The sequence below is a fragment of the Lolium perenne genome, chromosome 4 (assembly GCF_019359855.2).
Source record: "Lolium perenne isolate Kyuss_39 chromosome 4, Kyuss_2.0, whole genome shotgun sequence".
Classification (NCBI taxonomy): Eukaryota; Viridiplantae; Streptophyta; class Magnoliopsida; order Poales; family Poaceae; genus Lolium; species Lolium perenne.
In genome coordinates this window covers 256973677-256990142 of record NC_067247.2, presented here as the reverse complement: position 1 = coordinate 256990142, position 16466 = coordinate 256973677, and the positions used below count along the sequence as shown (strand labels likewise).

Genomic DNA, 16466 nt, shown 5'->3' with positions numbered 1-16466 from the left:
TTTAGGACATAGAAAATCAGTTGCAAAGCTTCATTCTAAACTTTTGAACTACTGAAATAAAGAAATCAAGAAACATATGCATCAATCGATGCAGAGGCTGGGGCTTTTGCCGCCTTTTGGGAAGAAGAAAGCTGCCCTATCCCTACTCCTATTCCTATTCCTTTCATATACCAATCAAGCATCTCCAAATAACTGCCTTTGTTCAAAGAAAAAAGATAATTCATCATGTCCATAGAATGGTTCACCTTGCATGTTAGATAACTTACGATGCCCAAACAATGTATCCGCAATGAGTTTGATACTTGGGTAGTGTTCAGTTCACTGTACAAAAACAAGAAACGGAACCCACATTGTCAAGCTACAAAACAGTGTAATCATATTAAACATGACATAAAAATCAATTCTTACAAACCTAAGCAGTTCACTATATGAAGAAACAAAAGTCCACTCTATTGTGCAGATACAGTGTATTTTGCAAGTGGGACATTCAGCAGTTATGTATCGATGGCAACTCGCATATACCAACGAGGAAGCCATAGCCATTGGTTGATACGCGACAAGATATCCTGTGCTAACGTGCTTACAAGTTAATGTAGCACAAGAAAACAGTTATAAATATCTATAAAAAAATACTCACTCTTTGCTTAAATGTAGCGCAGCTCTTAAAGTTTGACCAAGTATGTGAAAAAATATATCAACATGTACAACGTTAAATATGTATAGTATGGAAGTATATTTCATGATAATTCTGATAATATAGATGTGAGGTTGTCAATGTTGATATGTTTCTCTACATATTTAGTCAAACTTTATAAAGTTTGACTTTGATTAAAAACTAATATGCACAACCGTTTGGAAAAGAGGGAGAAACACAACCATGCCATAAATTTTGAAATTTAGATTCAGGCCTCATATCTCAAAAAAAAAAGAGGAAAATCCAGCACTTGTAGTGTTAATGGACTCGCAGCTCACTTGGGATTAGTAGTTCAATTCAACGAACTTGTATTATTTTGTGTCATTTATTTATAGGTCGAATTTGGATCTAAAAATTGATGCGTTAGTTTCGCGCTCTGAGCACACACCATTTTGATGCAGATGCAGAGGCAGCAGGGTTAGTGATGGCCGCGTGATTACCTGGAGGTCGTGGATCAAGCCTTTGGGGGCTGCAGCAGCTCTGGCTGGGGTCCTATACTCCGAGCCTCATTTGCTGCAACAGATCTGAATACCGTGGCGTTCTCTCTCTTCACCGAAGCATCCCTCGTTTATTCCCGTAAAAAAAAAAATATCCCTCGTTTATTCTCCTTGCTCCAGATCCATGGAGGTCAAGCATCTCCGCTTCTGCAATTCGCTTTTATCCACCTCATCCCCAATACAACTCCGCAACCAAGCACAGTCGATCTTCAGTACCGAGGCGGCCTGATGTCCTCCTCAGCTCCCCTGCCTTGTTCTGTCTTTCTTCAGGCTTCAGCTTCTCCGCAGTGGTTCCTCGCTGCTCACGGTGCTATTCTACCATGTTCTCTCATTCGTTCTTTCCCATCGAGGTGATCATTGTCTACTCCACACACTGCTCTAATTGTTGCTCCGCGTGCGCCGTGCGAGTCATCGAGGGGCGCGCGCTCATGATGCTGATAACCCCATCAAGTCATCGAGGGACTGTTGACTACTCCCGGGCCTCAAGGACCAACCCTCTGCCATGCACGGCATTACAGAGAAGGAACTCTATGTTCCTTGGGTCAGGCTGTAAGTGGGCCTGCCTGCGGGAGTCCCGCATCGTGCCGCACAGGCCCACATGATTAAGTAGGCTTACCGCGAGAATCCCTCTAAATAACAAGGCTTAGTAGCGGCAGCCGCACAGGCCCACATATGCCGCGTTGTGCAGCATGCGCGCATACGGCCGAGTTGCCCAGCGCTGCATGCGCTTGCTAGCTGCTCCTATGCAGAAAGCTCTCAGCCTATAACTGTCAGCCTATGCAAAAAGCTTCATTAACATTTTAGCACCAATACATTTTATTATAGAACACCAAATAGTCAGCTCCCATACAAAGAAACCAAAAGGAGAAAAAATATTAACATTTGGACTACATATTGTTGTTCTAACTGTGCCCACAGCAGACGCTGCAGGCTAGAAGCAAAGCCATGAGCTGGAGCACTCCAGTTCCATATACATTCTTGACACAGAAGTTACAGGCATTAAGAAGCTACAAAAGCTTCAGGCTAGTTATAGCTACAGTACAATACTACTTCATCAGAACAGAGTATTACATTCAATCCGACTTGTTAAATATTGCACAGAAGCATAAACATATTTTTTTCAAGATCTTTGCATCCTTGTTCAAAACAGCAGCGTGGCCGGATCGATGATGTTTGGCTGAACTGATGTTCTTGAACTTTGCTTGTATTTCTTCAAGGTCTTAACATAATCTCGGCATCCTTGTTTCTTCAAGATCTCCAACTCAACTGGGACTGAACTAATAGCACAAATGAGAACATAAATAAGCATTCAGATGTCACCCAGATTCATTTAAGCCCTAGAAGGAAAATTTTGAGTATCATACACATTGGACAGAGTAGTAAACTTCAACTATTTGTATATCATGCACTAGAGAGGAAAAAACAAATATACTCCAGGATTCAGTCCATGAATATCATGTACACAAAATGTACTCCAGGATTCACTAGAGAGTAAACAAATATACCAAATGTCATGTACACATCATCTCCTTTCAATGATAGGACAGTTCATCTCCGATCTTAAGTGCTTAGCCAGGATACACAATATACAAACCATTAAGCAAACTAAAATGGGACATTATATGACCATGTAGCAGAACATGTGCTAATAATAGGAACTTAGATATCATGAGTACAGAATATGTACCTGTTATGATGCAAGGAAAGCTCCAAAACAAATTCCTAGTCGTCATTTTCCATAGCGTCTGAAAGTACAAGAGAAATTTTATTTGCCACACGAAAATATTATATGAGCCAAAGGAAAGCACATAAGCGAAAAAATACATACCGGCTGCCTTAAACCAATCCTGTAGACATATCAAAGCCTCAATGGTAGTAGGTGCGAGGCTGCTCCTGTAATCACTGACGACGCGTCCTCCGGTGCTAAAAGCCGACTCGGAAGGCACTGTTGAAGCTGGGATGGCCAATATGTCACGAGCCATTACAGAGAGCACTGGATATATCTCAGATTTTCCTTTCCACCATTTTAGAATATCAATCTCCTCCCTTCGAGGTGTCAACTTTTCCTTCAAATATTGATCTAGCTCATTGCTTGACTGTCGCCTTTTTGACTTCATGTACTGATCCCACTCTGCAAGTGGGTCGTTAAGATCTTGCACCTCCTGAATATCACAATCTTGCATCTCTCCAGAAATTAGTTGATTGTATTCATTGAAGAGCTTCTGCGTGGTATTCTTCACTTCACTCATCCATGTGTCCACCTCCTTTTCACTTCCAAAGTCACTCAAGTGATACTCAAGGAAGTCGTACTTGTACCTCGGATCAAGGATAACGGGAATGCAAGCAGACATGTATATCTCCTTCCAATATAGGTTGAACTTTGTTTGCATCTGTTCGACCATGTGTGCAATTGTTGTGTCCTGACTTGATGCTTCCTCATTCAATATTTTTCTGTTCAAAACTGATTCTTCTGTATTCAACACTTTCTTGATGTTCCAAAGCTGGTAGAAGTAAAGATGGGAGGTTGGATATTTTGAGCCTGACAGAGTTTCGGTTGCTGTGTAGAAGATCTCCAACAAATTCAATACAGCTTCAGACAATGTCCATTCAGAGCTCGAAGGAGAAAATGTGTACTCCTTATCTTGATTCTCTAGGGAAACAAATGCACTTCGAAGGGGTAAAGCAGATTGAAGCATCAAATATGTTGAGTTCCAACGGGTGGTCACATCAACACAAGGACGACTGTATGTTTCACACAATCCTTCTTGTATAATTATCCCAAGAAACTTCTCGTATCTTTGTTGTGAGCTTCGCACATACTTCACACTCTCTCTAATGTTATTGATAACAGTTTTTAGCACTCGAAGACCATCTTGAACAATTATATTAAGCACATGTGTAGCACAATGAAATGAAGTAGCTTCCCTTCTAAAAGCAGAAAACCTTTCATCTTCAAGTTTGTCCTCAATAAGTTGACCATGGCAGTATTTACTGATGCATTATCCAATGTAAAGCTAAACACTTTGTCCTCTAAGTTCCATTCACGAAGGCTGTCTAGAACTATATTGAAAATGTTAACAGAGTTGTGCGGAGTCTCTAGCATAGCAAACCTTATAATATGTTTATGAAGAATCCAATCATTAGAAATCCAATGACAGGTCATGCAGAAGTATCCCAGTTTCTGGTTAGAGGTCCACATATCTCCTGTGAGAGATATGCGAGAGGAACAATTTTCAAAATAATCTCTCAGTGCATTTCCGTGATCGTTAAATGCATCCATACACTCATTTTTTATAGTTGTCCTAGAAACATTTTCAAACCAAGGATTCAATGAAGCCGTGAACTCTCTAAATGGTGCATATTCAACCAATGAAAATGGCATTTCATTGACAACAATTAGTTTTACCAATTTCCTTCTCGCGACCTTGGGATCGTACTTCCAATTGGGGTCCCTTGAATCAGAACGACCCATCCTATCAACCATTTCAGTCATTGCAGTTTGTGCATCGCATACCTTCAAATGTCGTTTGATATGGCTGGTCCCAGAGTCTCTGCTAGCTGCAAATATTTGATGACAATGAATGCACCTGCCTTCCACAAGCTTCCCATCCTTATAGATAGGTTCAGCTTCTGTCCATATGGCTGATATCAACTTGCGGCGTCTTCGTTTTGATGCTACATGCATGGGAAAAAGTTTAGTTAGCACATCAAAAGCAAACAAAAACTAAGTGAGCAATATACAAATACATGGAAGCAGATCATACCATGTGAATTGGTAGTTCTTGTACCAGGTGAAAGATCTTCAAGAGAAGGGGAACTTAATTGAGTAAAACTTGGTGGGTGATGTGATGCCTTAGGTGAACCTGTCATCTTTGCTCTTTTAATGGAAGCAACCCTTTCTATTACTGATGCTCTTTTCACTGCTACAGAACGGGCAAGCATATTAACTCCTGGTGAACTTGTTAATTGGACTGGAGATCGAAGTAATGGACTGGTTGACTTTGAACCCATTGGAAGGTCTCCCTAAAAATTAAGACAGACAATTAAACTAGGGATTAACATGTGTTTGAAATGATCATGAACTAAGTAAAACCAAATTAGCCAAAAAAAGGAACCTTGATATTTCTTATTTTCTCTGATCTTGGCTTTCGGGTTTTCCCTTTGTGAAGCTTGCCCTCTCCCAGTTGAATCTGAGATGCCTATTAAACAAAGAGAACTATGTATTTTAGGCTCTGTTCAATAATTCCTATTAAACATATGTTTGAATAAAGAGAAATCATTATGCATAAAAGGTCTGCAGCGCATAGAAACAATCAAGAAAACAATATCCCAGCAAACTTTGGGATATAATTTATATAGCCTAAAAGAACAAAGTAGTCACATCTTCCTATCCTAAAAACCAAATTTGATACTACTGAAATAGCATCATAATACCATCTTCCTATCCTGAAGTTGTCATCATAATACCATCTTTTCTAGGTTTAACAATTCGATCACCATATGGTGCTGTTGGACATGGTGGTCACTACCACTCACAGTCACCAGAGGCTTTCTTCTGCCATGTTCCTGGCCTGAAGGTTGAGTTTGTACCCCTAATATACTATGTCGATGAACTGTAATTCTTGTACTATAATAAATAGTTAGGACACAAGTGTAAACCACATTTTCTATTTAAGTTAGAAAACTTATTCGTAAAATCAAGTATTATAGCAATATCAAGCAACATTTTCTATTATTCCTGCCTGAGACTCTACTGGACATTTCTGAAACTGTACCAGCCAGATATGCATGTTCAGTTGCCTGTTCAGATTTTGCCCAAATATTAGTCAAAGTTGATGGTTCAGAATATTCTATCTTACTTTTTTTTTCTGCCATTGCTTTCCTGATCTATACCAATATAAAAAAGCACAGAGGGGGCAGAACCGACGGAACACAACCATCAGATGGCCATCTAACGCTCCAAATCTCCACCACAATTAGCGCTAAAACAGCCCAGGCTGACAATTAGGCTGATCACTCCCGAACGCTAATCACCCCCGCCCGTCGCGCGTCGCTCGCCGCCTGCCGCCCGTCGCCCGCCCGCCGCCCATCGCCCGCCCGCCGCTTCGTCCCCGCCGCCGCTGCCCGCCGCCCGCCCGTCGCCGCCGCTTGCTGCCGCCCTCGCCGCTTATCGCCGCCCGCCCGCCGCCCGCCCCCGCTTCGCCGCGCCCCCGCCCGCTGCTTGCCGCCCGTCCCCCGCTGCTGTACAACGACGCCGCTTGGATGCTCCCCCTACCTCACCACCAAACTCAGCTTTCCCTAGGTAATATGCTTTTGGCCGCCCCAAGGTATTGCTTGTATTGGTACTGACTACGGAATCACCTGGTTGATTTGAGCATGTAAGCACAAGGACCTTTGATTTTTCTTTATTGATTCTTGTGCAGGAATGGAGAATTTAACCAAGATATGGATAGATTATAACAGAAATTGATGGGGAAACATGCGACCAGGCATCTCAATTCAATCCTTATGCCCTCTCTTTCTGTTTGATTTATGGTATATGTGTGTTTCCTATTAATATATCATTTAGAGCTAACCTTTTTTGCTGTGAAACTGCAAGCTTGTGATCATTCAAATCTTGATATGCGACACAGGCCAATCGGCATGGGGCTTGGCAGTGTAATGTGCGATACAGGTCTATTATGCGCTGGTACATGTGCAAATAATGTTATTTTTTCCAGGTCTAAACTATTAGCTCTCTTTTGCTCCAAGGGCTGTAGACTGAACGGAGACTGATGAGAGGCTGGACTGCGGAGAGGAGTATGTAATACAGAAAAAAGATTGATCAGGGAGTTGGATCATAGGCGCAGCTGGACGACCGTCCGTAGAAGAATGGCGCTCAAATGCTGGATGACGACCTACAGAGAGCTGATTGGAGTAAGAAACTCTCTTATGCAAATATGCAATGTTTACAAGCAGAGGTTTCTAATATAAACAACTGCATTTGTAGATCTCAAAAAGTAAGATTTTTTAACCCCCTTGGTAATGGTTGCATATTTGCTACATCAGACCTCTAGAAATGTTTTTAGACGTTTATCAAGTTTTACCAAGGTAATGGTCGCATGGTTGCTACACACATAGTACATATTAATTTTTTTTGTCTGTAGATCAATAATCCCAATTACATTATCTGAAGTTAAGCAGTTTGAAATTCCAAGGCCAGATATTTTAATGTTTGCCAAAGGTAACACTCACATGACCTACTATTATCCAAATCAGATTGCTTGGGATTAAATACTGTCATGAGAATTCAGAGTTTCATTGTTCACCAGTTCATATAAATCGAATTTGATCTGTAAATAAACATTATCACTTTGCTACCGAGAGTCTGATTACAAAATGTGCTAAAATGTGATACAGACCTTCTCCTGCTCAATATGCAAATTTGCTTCATGAGATCTGAACGTGATGTATATTGAGAAATATCTTGATTGCCTGCTATACTGAATTTTGCTTATATTTATTAGGCAACCTGCTCAGTTGCCTATTCTACTGAATTTTTTGAAATTTTGAATCTATGGACACATGTACTCAATTCGTTCGAACCATCTTCTGCTTCATGTTTAGAACTTCAGATAACACGGGCAAATATTGCATTCAGGTTTGCATGTATAGGACCGAACCTTCCTATCAGGTTGCATGTATAAGCCTGAACTTCGTTCTCTGGTATTTAATTTGTTGTGAGGATGGGATGCATGTATTTGGGTAGATTTTCCACATCTTAACACTTGAATTTGAATTTCAATTTTCCATATATATTTTAAATGGTTACTTAGGTCAATCTTGCACTCTGTCAGATATCAGACATTTAACTGCATTTTGCCATCTGGTACATGTGAGAATAAGTATGGAGATGAATACATCTAGATTGTGCATTACTTTCGTGGATTTACATAGCTTGGCATGTGAAATATTTGATGATCTTTTTAGAATTCACTCACCATGTGTTTTAAATCAATGCAAGGGAAATTTGCCAAAGAGGTCTTACAATTTGATTTCCCTCCACCAATTACATAATAATTAATGAATTAACAGTTGATGATTCGCCTCCTAATATTACACGTGCATTGCACGTACACAATTGTACCAGATACAATTACAGCCAATCTCTTTCGTTGATGCCACCAAGCTCTGCAATACTACTATAACTTGGTCTATGCAAGTTGTAGTTGTTCTCTGAATAATTTTCAGCACGGAAAAATAAAGATGTGTGCATCTCCGTACATATATGCATATCATATATATGTGATCTTATAATTCAGACCAGAGTCATAGAAATAATATGGTGTATGTAAGCTCTCTGGAAGGAATTTTTTTGTTTCTTCAAATAAGTTATCTCTGAACATAATAGAGAACCTATAGTATTTATGGCCAATTTTGTTCTTCTCTATGAATTGCACAGGTCTTGCCTCTTTCGAAAAAGAACCGTCTACACTTGACATTTTCATCTAAATTTGTTGCTCGAACTTCCTAGCATCGGATCAGTATGTGACATTGAATGTGCTCCATTATTAAATCGAAAAACTTAGTTTCTTCCACATTTTTCTGAATGCATCACTTGGCGACATTTTTGCTCATTATGTGGATGCATGGAGGTCATGATACTCTGAATTATCACAGGGTAGTAGCATCATGCAGTAACACTTGGGCAAGCCAGTTAACAACCACTTTTTTTGTAGGCAAACGTTAAACTGAAGTGCTACAGTTCTTAGTGCGGTGCTTGGGATTTGGCCTGTACGATTTGTCAAAATAGAAGAAGAGGTGAAACATATAGAAGGCTACCAGTTAGATGTATCAAGTCTTTATTCATTTCAGTAATCTGGACTCCTAATATTTTCATCCTGTAGCTGATCTTAATGAAATCGTAGGGAAGGTCAGAAGAAACTGGGAGAACAACAACAATCAAAACGACGGTACCCGATTTTCAGTAATCTGGACTCCTGATATTTTCCGATTTTCAGTTTTTTGAGCACGTAATTTGGTTTCAGATCTGTAGCAAAGCATGAGCATTTTGCTCAACCGGATTCTTGATGTGTACACTTCGAGGTAAGGAACTTAATGGTACAATGACATCCATCCTACCAATTTTTAACGGTACTCGTACCCTGGCCTGTGAAGAAAGCGATTCTAATTATTGACGCTTTGTTAAAAGTGACCATAATGTTTTTTTGTGATACAACCACAAAAAATCTGCATGCGTTTGCTAAAAAAGCACGTTCAAAAATAGTATTATGCATGAGAACCCTAAAACTATTTATTTGCGTGATTGTAGTTAAATTATAATAGAATAACTTATGCTTCCCGTTACATTTAATGACTGTGTATTCGTTTCCTTCTAGGGATCATCCCATTACGTTTTTTGCTCCATATCAATTAGAGTGCCCTTCCATGATTATATGGATCTAATATTAATTGAGCATATTCCGATTGATTTTCTGTTGTGATGAAAATGGATGATATCCCACCCTTCCATTTTTAGTTGCATTTTCTGTTGGGTGTGATATCAATCACCTTTAATGATTGTGTATTTGTTTCCTTCTAGAAATCATCTCATTCCTTATTGCTCCATAACAATTACAAGGATCCTCACGTTGACTCAATCACAGTGATTTAATTTGCCATGCTGACTATATAATCCCCTCCATATGCAGCCAGAGCCAACGCACAAGTCCTTTCCCTTACCTCATGGACCACTTGGTCGGTGTCTAGGTTTCTGATGCTGCCAAGCCGCCTCTTCGTCAACCCCGGTGGACGGCAAACTCGACTGCCAGGTTTGCTATCACTTGGTTTTGAACAACAAAGTATTAATAAGTAGTTCGAATTGGTAGATGGAATTATGTAGGTTTGCTAATCAGTATTTTGTTTTCATCTACATTGTCAGTATTGTATATATCTTTTTATAGATCAAATCATGATTTACTTAGTGGGAATATTGTCTTTTCAAGCCGTTACAAATCATTACATCCATATAGCAATGGTCCTCATGCCCCCCTCTGGTGGTTCACATTTTTTTTCAAACTACGTCTTCAATTTTCTGCCACACCACGATAAGGTACATGTGTTTCCTAATTAACCATAGCTACTTATGTTTGCAGGAACAATATGTCTGAAATGTTCGATCTCCCAAACGGAACTATCATTGGTATTCTTGTTTAATATAAAATTTATACATGATTACATATATTGATTGGCTGTAAGGTTTCATGTCTTCCACAAATCTTTACTATTGAGGCTTACTAATTGTAAATCATTCTTAGATGTTTCCGGCGGCGTGACATATGTCGGCCCAGCTGAGGCTGATTTTTGTGCCCCTAGCGGCATGAGGGAGATCGCTATAGTTGATAGCGGACACAACACAATCTTCCTGCGTTTTTTTGGTGAGTCTACTTATCTACTCGGCGATCAGCTGTTATCTGCAGAACAGAACAATGCAGTTGTTGTGGCCTCCAACATGGAGGTTGTTCATCAATCAAGTAAGCTAATTACTTATGTACTCAAATTTAAATATTAAATCCAGATATGTTGACTTTATTGATTATTTTTTTCAGAGTCTCTTGATAACACCAGTGCCACCACTGTCACATTTGAGCCATGCGCAAAATGCTCTCAGTTTAATATTCTCGAAGGCAAGGATTACAAACACACCAAGTATTTACTAATATGTTTTCTATAGTGTCTAAATATTTCTTTTGTTATGTTTTAGGTGTTAGGCAACACGTCCGTGCTGAGACATCAATCCGGGAGCACGTGAAAAAATTGGTCTTATACAGAAGGGACATATATGAGGGTCAGATCGATGTCACTGAAGAACCTCCATCCAAGACATCAAAGCTTAATAATGGTGGATCTAATCGTTCATCTGTGAAGGATCTATTTGGTTACATGACCCAGGGCGTAAAGAGATCGACTATGATGGATGAGCTAGATTAGCTCGAGAGTTCAAAATAATAATAAATAAAAAGTACATGCTCTCCCTTCGTTTAGGGATGACCTGTTTAATACAGGCTTCAAGTATCATGTGTGCCTAAAACAATGTTTATTTTCCGTGGTTTGATGATTTTGCTACTTTGAAGTTGCAATTTTTTAATGCTATTATACTTCCCTGAATTGTTGATATATCTCATATATTACACGTACGAGGTGGCTACACTGAATTTTTCTTATATTTATCATACAACCTACTCATTTACCTATTGTACGAAACTTACGCCTGCTTGTTGAAACTTACGCCTGCTTCATGTTCATAACTTCACATAGCACGGGTTAATCTTGCCTTCATGTTTGCATGTATAAGACTGAATTTTGTCGTCTGGTAGTTGTTCTGAGAATGGACTGCATCTGGTACTTTGATGGATTTCCTTCCAATAAGGCATTACACGTGATGATATTTATTACCTAAGATTACACGTGCATTGCACGTGCACAATTACTAGTTATACTAAGAAAAACACAATTGCAGTGCTGGAACAAGCATGTGAAGATGCTGCAAAGGTGAGTTATTTACACATGTTCTTGTATACGAAATTCAGTTAACTGGTTGCATGCCAAAAAAATCTGAAACAGCTAGCATCAATATATATTCAGTAGCTATAAGTAGCTATAAGTAGTATCACCAGAACGAATAACAAGCAATAGGATATCTACAGAGCCATGGCTAATTTGTCCAGATTGTATCATATGCCTGTGCTAGTTACCACTGAACAATGCCTGTATAAAATGAGATGAACTACAGAAAAAGTCTGAAATTTTTCGCTACCTTGATGATGGTGGGGACGAGGGAGCTCCCGTTAGGTTTCTTGCGCTCCGGCCGCTTCCCGCCGCCCGCATCTGTGCGCATCTGGGCATCACCGCCGCCGTCATTGCCACGCTCTGGTTCGCCGCCATCGATCTCTTGGCTGCCCACCCTCCCCACGCCGTCCGTTCCAGGAGGTGGTTCTCCGCCATCTAAACCTAGTTTGATTGGCGCCGTTGCTGGCCTAGCCCTCGGCTTCCCGTCGCTGGCCTTGGGGGATGTTGACTGGAGAGAGGGAATCGAGGAAGGGGGCAAGGAATCGGCCAAGATGGGGGGCCCTGGAGGTGGTAAAGGAGTTGAAGGAGAGTGAGAGGCCCCCGGAGCCGGAGGAGGAATGGCGGCCATGGTGGTCGTGGCGGCGCTTCAGTGGGGGAGCCGAAGGAGGAAGAACTCTGGTGGCTCGTGCGTCCCTGGCTCGCTGCGATGTGCGGCGTATGCGGGCCGGCCCGCATATGCCGTTTCTTTATAAAAAGAATTCGTGGGTGACTGCAGATGCATTTAACTGGGCCAAAATCAATACACATTATATAACCATTAATAGTACGCTGAGCAATAAGTTCATTTTCATCATTTGGAACCACAATGATTTCCACCTTTCCGAGGAACACAATGAACAGGACTCACCCATCTACTATCACTTATAGGATAAATAATACCAACTTCCATAAGTTTGATTACCTCTTTTCTTACCACGTCTTTCATTTTTGGATGAAGACGGCGTTGATAATCAACAATGGGCTTTGCATATTCTTCCTAATTAATTTTATGCATGCATAGAGCTGGACTTACACCTTTAAGATCATCAAGAGAATATCCAATAGCTAGCCTATGTGCACGCAATACTTCCAATAATTTTGTTTCTTCCTCTCCTAAAAGATTAGCACTAATAATAACCGGATATATATTTTTCTCAACAAGGTATGCATATTTTATATCATCAGACAAATGTTTTAATTCAAAACTAGGATCTTTCTTGGGTGGTGGTAACACTCCAAAATTATCAGGTGGAATATGCAATTGTAAATGCGGTGGTTGTTGAGATAAAATTTGCTAATGCTTCTCTTTCTTCATTACTAAATGTTTTCTCTTGATTAAGTACATATCGTTCCACCGCGTCCGATGAAGTGACTACCACAAAAGCAAGAGTTTCCACAATATTTGTTTGAAACTTTTCTTTTTCTAGATGTTTATCAGTAAACTTAAAAAAATTAAACTCTAACCTTTCTCCAGCATATTTAATAAACACTCTCTCTTTTGGCAAATCAATTTCAGCACCAACAATATGTAAGAAAGGTCTACCAAATATAATATGATAAAATGCATATTGTGAGCAACCAAGCACAATTAAATTAGCGGGATACTTAATCTTTCCTACTAATACTTTAGCATGTCTTACCATACCAAGATGGCTAATAAATTCTCTATTAGCAAGTTGAATAGTGATACCTGTATCCTCCATGTGTATGGGATCAAGATCGGGTTTGATTTCAAGATAAAGAGAATATGGTATCACACTTATACCTGCTCCAATATCACAAAGACCATGATAACATGAAGTTCCAATACCAGAAGATATAATATGTTTACCAATTCTAGTAGTCTTAGCTTGAATTACCTTAGTGGAATCTTCGCATAAATAGACATCACAAGGAGTTTCTTCATTTAATTCCTTCATGGATGAAATTTGATGCTTCATAGAGATTTATTCATAAGGCTCATGACATCTTTTAGCACTCTTGTTTGCAACAACGGTGAGTAAATTTTGTTTCACCCTGTTCGGATATGGAAGAGATTCCACATATTCTTCAATAATAACCGATGAAGTTTGCTGGACCTATTTCTCAACTTTAGCAGAGGTGCCGGAGAATATAATCATCCCAAGAACACCTTCAGTCATGGAAGAGACAAACCCTGACATAATAGCTTGATCCTGTTGTATCCAATGTTGGTGGGCCGGGTTTGGTACATGATGGACACCCCCGGCATAAGGCACATCAACATGAGGGTCAGGACACACAATGGTACCATCTACATAACCCATCAGAAGATGACTGCGGAGTAGAGGTCCAACTTGCGCACGCCAGAACAAGTAGTTGTCACTCGTGAGGCGTATAGTAATCGACGAGGCAATGTTCACCACCGGTGGAACTCCCTAGCTAGGGAAGAGGCCGGGCTGAGTCAAGGGTCTCGGCGTGGACAACTGTACCGGTGCAGATGATGGCGGTGTTGATGATGAGTCATTGACGTCCAACGGTGGAGCACTGAACCCTAGCAACCCTGGCATAGGATAGCCAGGGTAATACGGTGGCGGGAAGCCCCCTGCAGCAGCACCGTAGCCACCATATCCGCCGTAGCCACCGTAGCCAGGGTAGCCGTATGGCGGCGGTGGAAAGCCCCCTGTGGCCGGACCGTAGCCAGAGCCAGTCAAGGAGGTCACCATGGTGGAGACCGTTGGAGCTGCGAGGGCGGAGTTGAGTGCGGCCAGATTTGGTCGCAGAGAGAAGCCTGGCGGGGCGGAGCCCGGCGGCACCGCAGCAGGCAGCGCGGAGCCCGGGGTTGATGGCGGCACCAAGGCAGATGGCGTTGGGATCGGTGGCGGGGTGCCACCAGGTGTTGAGGAAGCGCCCGTCGAGGCGATCGGAGCGATCGCGGTAGCAGTCGCAGGGTCAACCGCGGGCGACGCAGGGTCACCTGACGCAGGGAGCATCGCCATGGCGTTTGACGCCATCGAAGTGGAAGAGTACGCGGCAGCGGAAACCATCGGAGGCGGAAGCGAGAGGGCGGCGGATCGGCCGACCTAGGTCAAGAGAGTAACTAGGAAAGAGAGAGATTGCGTTGACCCGTACCTCATCGGGTAGGGATCATTTTATTATATACGAGTACAAGTAAAGAGTCCTGTACCTATACGTATAACAGTCTTCGCAGCGAAGCACGCGGTGGACGAGTAGGATCAGGAACCATGTCGCGTCTATGGCGAAGAGAGCGCAGAGTACAAGTCCTCGAGCGTCGGGCGAGCGTGTTTCAACGATCTTGACTGTCGCCATGGCCATTGATGAGATAGACGAATGGCTTGTTGGTGGTAGCTACGCGATGATCCGCGGGGTCTGACCAGATAGGCGCTGACGGCTGGCTCAGATTGCTCGATAGTAGTGGTTGTGCAAGCGGTGGAGGACAAACGAGATTTTATGTAAGCCGTTATTAAGGGAAAACTAAGTAAAACCGATTTTCCTAGAAATCCTACTAAAACTGTTTTTGAAAAACTGATCGCTAATATTGTGTATCCAAACAACCACCAAGTCTCTAGAGAATAAATACTGCATATTATTAAGCTATTTGAGAGTTTTAGATTAAAAATAATTATAAAGCAATTAAATGTCGATTATCATTTTACCTTGAATTAGCTAATAACCTGAAAATTTGGGATATCACACAAACCGAATAGATATTTGGCTGTTTGCATATAATCAAATCATTATTGTTATGATTTCTAGTTAGTGTTTCCCGTCGACAGCGAGACGTCCGTTGTAACTTCGTCAATCTCAAGACCCGTTGGATTTGTTTGTTGGACCTAGTTTCTCGGAGGTGCTCATACGGATAAGGTGTGTGTGTGCGCGTTCATAGCGGTGAGTGTATGTACGTATGTGTAAGCGTTTGCGTCTGTACTGCGTTTCGAAGAAAAAAAAGTTGGTGGTTTCCAAGTATATCTTGTAATGTCCTCTATCGACAAATATGATAGGAAACCAGGATTATGGTCAATCAATCTAGTCTTTCGAAACTAATGCAAAGAAAAAACTGAGAAAAAAGATGCTCACTCTACAACCCTAAATAGTTAGCTAGATAAAAATAAAAGAAAGTTCACGCTGTAAATTAAAGAACAAAAATTCACTCTTCAACTTTATAAACAACAAAAGTTGTCATTGCAAGTACAAAAAAAATTCAATTTCAGATAATGCAACAATTTACTATAAAATGCAAAAAAAATCACACTATAAAGCAACAAAAGAATCACTACACGAAGTAACTACAATAGTTTACTATACAAACGAATAAGCAAGCAAAAGTTCAATATTCAAACTACTTATTTCTAGTGGCGGAGGACGATAAAAATTTGAGGTCGGGCAAACTCTAAAGCATAAAAAGATCTGGTGCAAAAATTAAAATATTCTAGACATATTAATACTTTGTATGATCCTAAACAAAGTCACTTGTATAATGGAAACATTGATATCACCTAGAAGTGCCAGGAAATGCCAATGCTCTATCCTTTTTTGAAGTTTTTTCCCCTTAATATACCCAAGATTAAGACTTTTGAATATTCCTCGCTCGATGTAGCACATAATCAAATCATTGAACTTTCATTGGGCATCTTGTTGCACAACTCAGTCTATCTTCAATGCTGAGAAGACCATGTAACTTGTTGCCATCGCCATCGGTAAAAGCAACA

General features: G+C 40.9%; 2 protein-coding genes across 6 annotated transcripts; one reads left to right on the top strand and one right to left on the bottom strand.

The window, feature by feature from the left end:
* Window positions 1-1983: 1983 nt before the first annotated feature.
* On the bottom strand, window positions 1984-12447 carry LOC127328455 (zinc finger BED domain-containing protein RICESLEEPER 1-like). 3 transcript variants are annotated; one of them, XM_071819135.1, is made up of 6 exons: window positions 11987-12447; window positions 5307-5390; window positions 4956-5214; window positions 3020-4866; window positions 2879-2936; window positions 1984-2468 (listed from the first exon to the last, which is right to left on the bottom strand). In XM_071819135.1, exons 4-5 carry the CDS (start codon window positions 3885-3887, stop codon window positions 2914-2916), a joined length of 891 nt encoding a protein of 296 aa, XP_071675236.1. In that variant the 5' UTR covers window positions 3888-4866; window positions 4956-5214; window positions 5307-5390; window positions 11987-12447; the 3' UTR covers window positions 1984-2468; window positions 2879-2913. The 3 variants fall into 3 exon arrangements, with proteins under 3 accessions (XP_071675236.1, XP_071675237.1, XP_051211010.2); XM_071819136.1 differs by having other exon boundaries at window positions 1984-2463; XM_051355050.2 differs by lacking the exons at window positions 1984-2468; window positions 2879-2936 and having other exon boundaries at window positions 3446-4866.
* LOC127332170 (uncharacterized) lies at window positions 6612-11377 on the top strand. 3 transcript variants are annotated; one of them, XM_071829053.1, is made up of 10 exons: window positions 6612-6865; window positions 6943-7107; window positions 8910-8991; window positions 9099-9143; window positions 9219-9276; window positions 9882-10001; window positions 10326-10372; window positions 10488-10703; window positions 10779-10856; window positions 10934-11377. In XM_071829053.1, exons 7-10 carry the CDS (start codon window positions 10333-10335, stop codon window positions 11158-11160), a joined length of 561 nt encoding a protein of 186 aa, XP_071685154.1. In that variant the 5' UTR covers window positions 6612-6865; window positions 6943-7107; window positions 8910-8991; window positions 9099-9143; window positions 9219-9276; window positions 9882-10001; window positions 10326-10332; the 3' UTR covers window positions 11161-11377. The 3 variants fall into 3 exon arrangements, with proteins under 3 accessions (XP_071685154.1, XP_051214396.1, XP_071685155.1); XM_051358436.2 differs by having other exon boundaries at window positions 6612-7107; XM_071829054.1 differs by having other exon boundaries at window positions 6612-7107; window positions 9078-9143.
* Window positions 12448-16466: the final 4019 nt, after the last annotated feature.

Bases quoted from the DNA above. Each gene is read 5' to 3' on its own strand.
- LOC127332170 (XM_071829053.1), top strand. From the start codon at position 10,333: ATGTCTGAAATGTTCGATCTCCCAAACGGAACTATCATTG. The intron at 10,373-10,487 runs GTATTCTTGTTT...AATCATTCTTAG, and splicing joins CCCAAACGGAACTATCATTG to ATGTTTCCGGCGGCGTGACA. The intron at 10,857-10,933 runs GCAAGGATTACA...GTTATGTTTTAG, and splicing joins TCAGTTTAATATTCTCGAAG to GTGTTAGGCAACACGTCCGT.
- LOC127328455 (XM_051355050.2), bottom strand. From the start codon at position 12,367: ATGGCCGCCATTCCTCCTCCGGCTCCGGGGGCCTCTCACTCTCCTTCA. The intron at 5,215-5,306 runs GTTCCTTTTTTT...CTTAATTTTTAG, and splicing joins AGAAAATAAGAAATATCAAG to GGAGACCTTCCAATGGGTTC. The intron at 4,867-4,955 runs GTATGATCTGCT...CCATGCATGTAG, and splicing joins AAGAACTACCAATTCACATG to CATCAAAACGAAGACGCCGC.